Genomic DNA, 6,667 nt, shown 5'->3' on the forward strand with positions numbered 1-6,667 from the left:
CCGAAGATAACGAGTGTACGTCAGCGTCACTTGCTTATGCTGAAGCGAGCTGATGGACTGAATGTCAAAGTCTGAGACTAAAAATATCATACACTCTAATAACGTAACAGTTTCATCTACAATAGGATTTCTAATCGGAGGGTTTGCAGAAGGTATAGATGATCTACAATAGATATATAGTGCAACAACTTAATGATGCACCCCTTACGTCAATCACCGCACTGAATACCTCCCAAACAGATGACGACATCTACACAACAACTCACGACTCGTCAGAAAGAACTCAAGGACAAACAACAAACACCAAACGATAGGGAAAAACTCCATCAGATGCTTCACAGGCATCAGCGAGCGAAGTACCCGTTCAAAACGACAGTGTCATCTAGCACTGAGTAAGGGTAGTATTGATCAGTAGACCAGCCTTGATGTGAATTTCAGTCGGACTCACAATCGTACCCTGGATCTTCTTTATGTGGAACATATCCATCAACTTCTGGAGAACATCGTCGTAGTTGGAGAAGATGATATCAGTACCATCTACTTGATAGTCGCATCCGGCAGTCTGGCCGAGAACACTCAGAGTGGCGCGTCCAGATTCAAAGTCAACGCTGAAGTCTTGACCGTACAAGTTACCGCAGTAATTACCATTGAGACCCACCGTCTGAGTAGTTGTGGTTACTTTAATCGTAGTCGTGGCTCCAGTAGTAGTCATCTCAACTGTCGTAGTAGTCACAGGCTCTGTAGTGGTTGAAGCAGTTGTGGTAGTCTCAACAGCGGCGGTAGTGGTCATAGCAGCAGCAGCGGTAGTGGTCGTAGCAGCGGCGGCGGTAGTGGTCGTAGCAGCGGCGGCGGTAGTGGTCGTAGCAGCGGCAGCGGTAGTGGTCGTAGCAGCGGCAGCGGTAGTGGTCGTAGCAGCGGCAGCGGTAGTGGTCGTAGCAGCGGCAGCGGTAGTGGTCGTAGTCGTGCTCCTATGAGCAGTAGTAGTATGCTGAGTTGTAGTAGCAGGCGCGATTGTTGGTTGGATACTGCAGGCCAGGGGCTCCCCAACACAGTTGGAATCAGTGGGCTCGAAACAAATAGAACCGTCACTCTTCTTGATCAAGCCGAAGCAGACGGAAGGAGTTACCCAGGACTTGCAATAAGATCCGTATTTCGAGCCTGCACAGCCACTCACATTGGAGCACATCTGAGAGCACGGGTCCTCAGTGGCCATGACGAGGGAGAGGGCAGCGACGAAGGCCGAGAATGAGACGATGAAGGAACGCATAAGATAACTTTGAAAAGCACTGACAATAGGAATACATTAACAGAACTATTGAACGATCCACACTAACGAGTGGCAATGCTAATGTCACTCTAGCGTTGCGTCGTAAGAGAGACATGAAGGATGCCTAGCACATCACATTGTCTATTGATATGACACTCTGAGGAAAGAAGACGATTGTGACCCGGACACTCTTGGGAGAGGTATTGTGTAGGAAGGATTCGTTCTAGAGCGTATAGTACAAGAGAAGATATATACCGCTAGCGTGAGAACCTCCTCGGTGTTGATGCCAATATCATGCGTGGAGTCGCAACAACTGGCACCAACGTTGCCTCGAGGACCATCATGAGCATGGTATCGACTCCTGAGACTTCACTTGTTCCTCTCGCTGTTGAAAATACAAGGAGAGCGTCAGAGTCTATAGTCGCAAGAAAGACTCCTCGGTATCGCAATTCTCAATGTGACTCGTGCTATTCAGAAGCTACTGGGATCGATCACCAATCGTTGATGTTTAGAAGGAGAGGTATCCAGTGACCGTCTGGCATTCTTCGACGTATTGAATTACTCGAGAGTATCAAGATCAACGAATTCTGGGTCTGCGGAGTTCGTCATTTGAAGCGAACTCTCAACGGTGAGCGATGGCAAGCCTAGCGTAGACAATCCGGCAGAATTCACCTCTCAATAGAGCGCTGAAGATTCATCGACCACTCCATAAGGTTTAGTACGAAGCGCAGACTCTGATCATGTTTTTGATGTATGAATAGTCACACGGCTCGTACTGTTCGCGCCAGTGTATCGTTGCGGCGAGCCAACGCAACAGTAAGTATGAAACTCATGCCACGTCTACACCTTATTCCATTCAGAGTAAGTCTACCGTTGGGGCACTGTTGGACCTCGGGGCATCTCTGCTTGACACATGTGATGTCGTGTTAGCGCAATCCTCTGCTGAATAGTGGCGACTTCGGCTTAGCTTCCTTCGATGCTCGCGAGAATTCGTAGTTGGTGTCCTACTGCGGAACGTCATGGCCTCTCTAACCCGATGGGGGTGTTGCTCACTCGCCAGTTGCACATAGAGTGCTGTTATTGATGCTCGACGAGGCACTTTGCTCAGTCTCACTATCACTAGTATCCGGATTATGACCAACAACTGCAAATCCGCTGATCACACCTGAAGGCATACAGCAGTTACATGTCGCCTATCAGCTGCTACGACTCAGACGAGCCCCATGATGTCGTAGTGAATTATCTTTCCTATTGAATTCCAACATCATACCATCATTTTCTGGCTCATCGCGCTTGCCCCAATGTGAGCAACGTGCTAGTTGGCGTACTGGGGTTATTCCATGCTCTTGCGGATTTCCCAGGCCCGGCATTCTTCGACGACTCATCGCCGTCTGAGCTGCTTGGTGATTCTGAGCTTCTGAGAGTGTAAGCTGCTTACCAACCTCGAGATGAGCTTGAATACTCGTCAATCGCCTCCTCATCCATGGCTGTTGTTCGCAAAGCCTCGACCCTTTCGTTCTTGGTCATTAGACTTTCCCTCAACACACGCGCCTTGTTTCTGACGAGTTTCGTGACTCGAGGATCTTCAGGATCGGAATACGTGCTCAGGAACTGAGAGACCATCATGAGTTTGCCTCCGGTGATGCACCGTGGATGCTCATCAGCAACGTGTAACCGGTTTCTCGTGGGATTATTGATGTCGTAGGGCTTTCACATGCTCAAATATCTCTGTCGAGAGGGTCTCTCACGTTCAAAGTATTATCGGTCGTACCAGGAGCCGCTGACTAGCATCGAAATGTTCCCCACGTGCACACTCTCGCCATAGTTCAATACTGCCATCCTTGAGTAAATGCTCGAGCAGCTCAAGACCCGCTAGCACATAACGCCAGGAAGCGGCTGACGGTGTAACAGCGAAGGCTAGTAACTGCGAGACTTAGGGATTATCCAACCGGGTTCAACTAATAATCAAATGTGATGCTGTTGTAAAAGCCCATGCGGATGCGAATAGAGTAATGGCAGTAGTCTGGACCGTCACTGAGTTAGTCTCAGCTAGGTTGATAATATCAGTTCAACCGTTGATATCAGCGGAAAAGGCCAAGATGAGAGACATGCGTGAACAAGTATCACTTGCATTATCCCTTTACGGGTAGCTTGATCTCTGTAAGTTGCCTGGCATATAGTTTCGATATAATTCGCGTCGTTAGGAGAGCCCCCGCCACTGAAGTAGCCTGCGTGGTTGTCACAGCTCAAAAAACGTTCTGTCACCTGACGATAGCCGCAATCAGTGGGGGACTCTCAAGCCGATTAAGAGTAACGCAGCAAAGAATTTCACTTGTGTGAATTTCATAGCAGTTCGCGAGAAGATGGTAGACGTACTTCAACAGGACTCAGATCTTCGTCCAGAGTGCCTGTGATTGTGCGTTTCATCCATGATGACAGCAGCCTCGATGCTTTTTGGCTGGTGGTGAACGAGTGAACGCTTTGGTTAGCCATTAGGCTAAAGCTTGAGGGCAGAAGTTGTCATTGGAGACAACCCAATTTCATCGGTAATACCACATTTCGTCAAAGAACACGAAATTGGCGGCAGAACTTGACGCCGTGCACCTCTTATATAGTGAGTCGATCAATTCACCAGAACAACTCAGACTAGAAGCTAATATTCCTCAGAAAATACTCTTTTGAGACGGCGGACTGCCATCGTGTTAAGGTGATAGTGATTGAGCTTGTAATACACTGATGACGTCACAAAGCCACTTGATAAAGGGGGCACAGCTCGCTATCTCAAGCCTCTCATCGGGGGAGTGGGCACCCTGAAAACAGCAGGTTATGTTGACATTAAGGTAGCAGGTCCCTACCTTTACAGTAGGGCCGATGCTCACACACTCCTTCACAGACGATAGACGCGACATGAGCGTACCGCACTCCAAGCCAGCATGTATAGTATATATACGAGGGTCAGATGTCACCGGACACATACTAGTGACCACCTGCATTAACAACTCACAGGTCTCTAAAGGGGGGGGGGGGATTTTTTGGGGAGATCAAACGTCTGTCGAGTTTAGACAGCATCAGTCAATAGATCAAACAGTGGAAAGTGATAATACTTGTAACCTAGAATTTCTGCACCACCTACAGCCATAACTACGAATTGATACCACCACCGATGGTTGACTTTATCGATGACAACACTCCAACCTCCCCGGGCACCTTCAATAGCTCTGAGCTCCTATCAGGCTCCCACCCCGGGAACGGACAGATGTTACCCTCATTGAATGCCGCAAATTTGTCCCCAAGCATAGCAAACTCTTCACCTGAAATCACATCACAATCAATCCCTATCTCAACCAAGAACACCAACTTAGCTTACCGAGGCGTTTCATCGATTCCATTGAAGTTGACCTTGGGAAGATATGTACCAAAGCACCGTCCTCGCCGTTCCTCTTCATAGTGCGCACTACGCCAAGATTGCAGCTGGTCCTGACGGAAAGTTCACCTTCCATCAACACTACTAGTTCACTCACTTCAACCCGGCCTCAGGGTCCTCCTCTAGCTCGAGAACACCATGCTGGACTTCCTCGATCAGACTTAACAGTTTTTCAGTCGATTCAGCGGTCAATGGATCCTGCAATGCACTTGAAGATAGCTCTCGTGACTGTGAGCTCTGTTACTTCTGCTACAGCGGCCGATGGACATTCAACCAGCTCAAGTACGGCCGCAGTTTCCGTAGGATAGTCTCTGAGCATTTCCTACAGCACAGAACCAGATAATATTTCCATACCGCACTATCGTCCAAACCTCGAAATGCTCCGTTATCCTCTTCGCCACGCTAGCCCAAGACTCTGGCGTAGTGACGACCTCTGCAGCTGCTTCACGTGGGATCGCATTAGGACCCGTCCCACCGTGGACGTCAGCCACCAGCACAGAGGGTGATACCACTCCACCCAATAAACTGAGGAACGATCAACTTCCTTATACGGCGATTTGTTACCTCTTGAGGACTTTGATGCAGTTGGGGCGGTCCTCAGCGATATCGATGCCCGAGTGGCCCCCGGCAAAGCCCTTCAGGGCCACTCGGTAGCGCCGCATCGACCCTTCAGGGGCTGGGGACCGATCAAGAGGCAGCCAGAATCTGAGATCTTGGCGATTCTTCTATATCGACTCGAATAGATGAGTAGTTGTATATAGACTATAGATCGAGTAGGAAACGGCGTTGCACTATTCTCAATAACTTCATATGCAATCTACTGTACGTCCGTTTTTTCTTATGGGAATGCGTGGAGACTTGATTTCTCTGTGGAGTCGGCGAATGTTCATCAGATTTTCAAACATGCTGAATGTAGACTGAGTATTTGGTTTTACACATTTGCATTAGGAAATGCAATTGCAGTTCATATACTCATTCTAGTTCATCTCTATAGACGGGCTCACTTGTGTTCAAAGCCACCAGCGCTTCCGATGCATATCTCCCCGCTCTCCTCCGAGTCAAGGTTCAGCATGCGACCAGCAGTCACCAACTGAACACTGCAGGTGATAGCAACGAAGGATGCCTCAGCCTCTACCTTCTCCTCAGCCCCTTCAGCCCCTTCAAAATTAGTTTCCTCATTGGCGGTGAGAATAACCTCTATCGGAGGCTCTCGAGGCATAGCAGTGAGAGCCGCCAGCGCCCCAGTAATTCCCACACCATTATCAGCTCCTATAAGGAGCAATCAACTCAAAGGCCCATGCGCCCGCACCTAATGTAGTCTCTTTCACAGCTTTCACCCACAGCCCGTCCGCCGACACCTTCACATTGATCGGATCCTTCTCAAAGTCATGCTGGGCCGAGGCGTTCCTATAAAGGTCACCTCTAAGTTGAGGCTCGAGCACACCCAAGGCCTTCACCACAGAACATTCAATACAGCAACAGGACAGACGACGCCGCACTGTACATACCAGTGTGAGGAATATATGTTCGGTCCCCTCACCTTGATCAGATTCGGGTAAAAGTCATCAGGAACCAATGATAACTTCCTCACAATTTACATATTGTCACCAACACACGTAGTTTAACATATGTATATTTCCCCACAGACAGAACCATCCCTCGGGACAACCATTCGAGCGCCCCATAGCAAAGTCCAATCAGAAGTCTCCCACTCACTGGCTACAAACAATATCCATATGGCCTTGCAACACCACCACTGCTGGTGACTCCGAGCTGCTAGAGCGGAGATATACCTGTACGCGATAGTAATAGTAAACTAATATAGGAATATACGTTTGCTGTCCTCAACTGAGCTCGTAAGTTTATCCACAAACGATTTCGAGTAGGAGTGTACACATACCAACGATAACTTCCCAATGTTTCCTCATGGTTTTCATATTTTTCACTAACACATGTAGTTGACCATATTCATATAT

The 6,667-nt window shown here is 48.6% G+C and overlaps 4 protein-coding genes across 4 annotated transcripts in view; all 4 read right to left on the reverse strand.

The window, feature by feature from the left end:
- Positions 1-382: 382 nt before the first annotated feature.
- Pmar_PMAR018235 (Protein SLG1 precursor, putative) lies at positions 383-1,267 on the reverse strand (the record flags this gene model as incomplete). Its single annotated transcript, XM_002778392.1, has 1 exon — positions 383-1,267. One exon carries the CDS (start codon positions 1,265-1,267, stop codon positions 383-385), a length of 885 nt encoding a protein of 294 aa, XP_002778438.1.
- A 2,702-nt stretch (positions 1,268-3,969) lies between these two features.
- On the reverse strand, positions 3,970-4,242 carry Pmar_PMAR018236 (aminoacyl-histidine peptidase, putative; the record flags this gene model as incomplete). The annotated part of the gene is made up of 2 exons (XM_002778393.1): positions 3,970-4,077; positions 4,123-4,242. 2 exons carry the CDS (start codon positions 4,240-4,242, stop codon positions 3,970-3,972), a joined length of 228 nt encoding a protein of 75 aa, XP_002778439.1.
- A 166-nt stretch (positions 4,243-4,408) lies between these two features.
- Positions 4,409-6,319, reverse strand: Pmar_PMAR018237 (Aminoacyl-histidine dipeptidase, putative; the record flags this gene model as incomplete). Its single annotated transcript, XM_002778394.1, has 10 exons — positions 4,409-4,578; positions 4,635-4,744; positions 4,789-4,889; positions 4,936-5,013; positions 5,051-5,216; positions 5,256-5,396; positions 5,696-5,781; positions 5,827-5,960; positions 6,001-6,142; positions 6,308-6,319. 10 exons carry the CDS (start codon positions 6,317-6,319, stop codon positions 4,409-4,411), a joined length of 1,140 nt encoding a protein of 379 aa, XP_002778440.1.
- A 317-nt stretch (positions 6,320-6,636) lies between these two features.
- Positions 6,637-6,667, reverse strand: part of Pmar_PMAR018238 (hypothetical protein) — a gene marked incomplete at both ends in the record, with an annotated part of 373 nt that continues 342 nt past the window's right edge. The window contains one exon of the mRNA XM_002778395.1: positions 6,637-6,667. This exon is cut by the window's right edge and continues 4 nt beyond it. Within this exon, the coding sequence (XP_002778441.1) occupies positions 6,637-6,667 (31 nt within the window).

The sequence above is a fragment of the Perkinsus marinus genome (assembly GCF_000006405.1).
Source record: "Perkinsus marinus ATCC 50983 genomic scaffold scf_1104296949592, whole genome shotgun sequence".
In the NCBI taxonomy this organism is placed as follows: Eukaryota; Perkinsozoa; order Perkinsida; family Perkinsidae; genus Perkinsus; species Perkinsus marinus.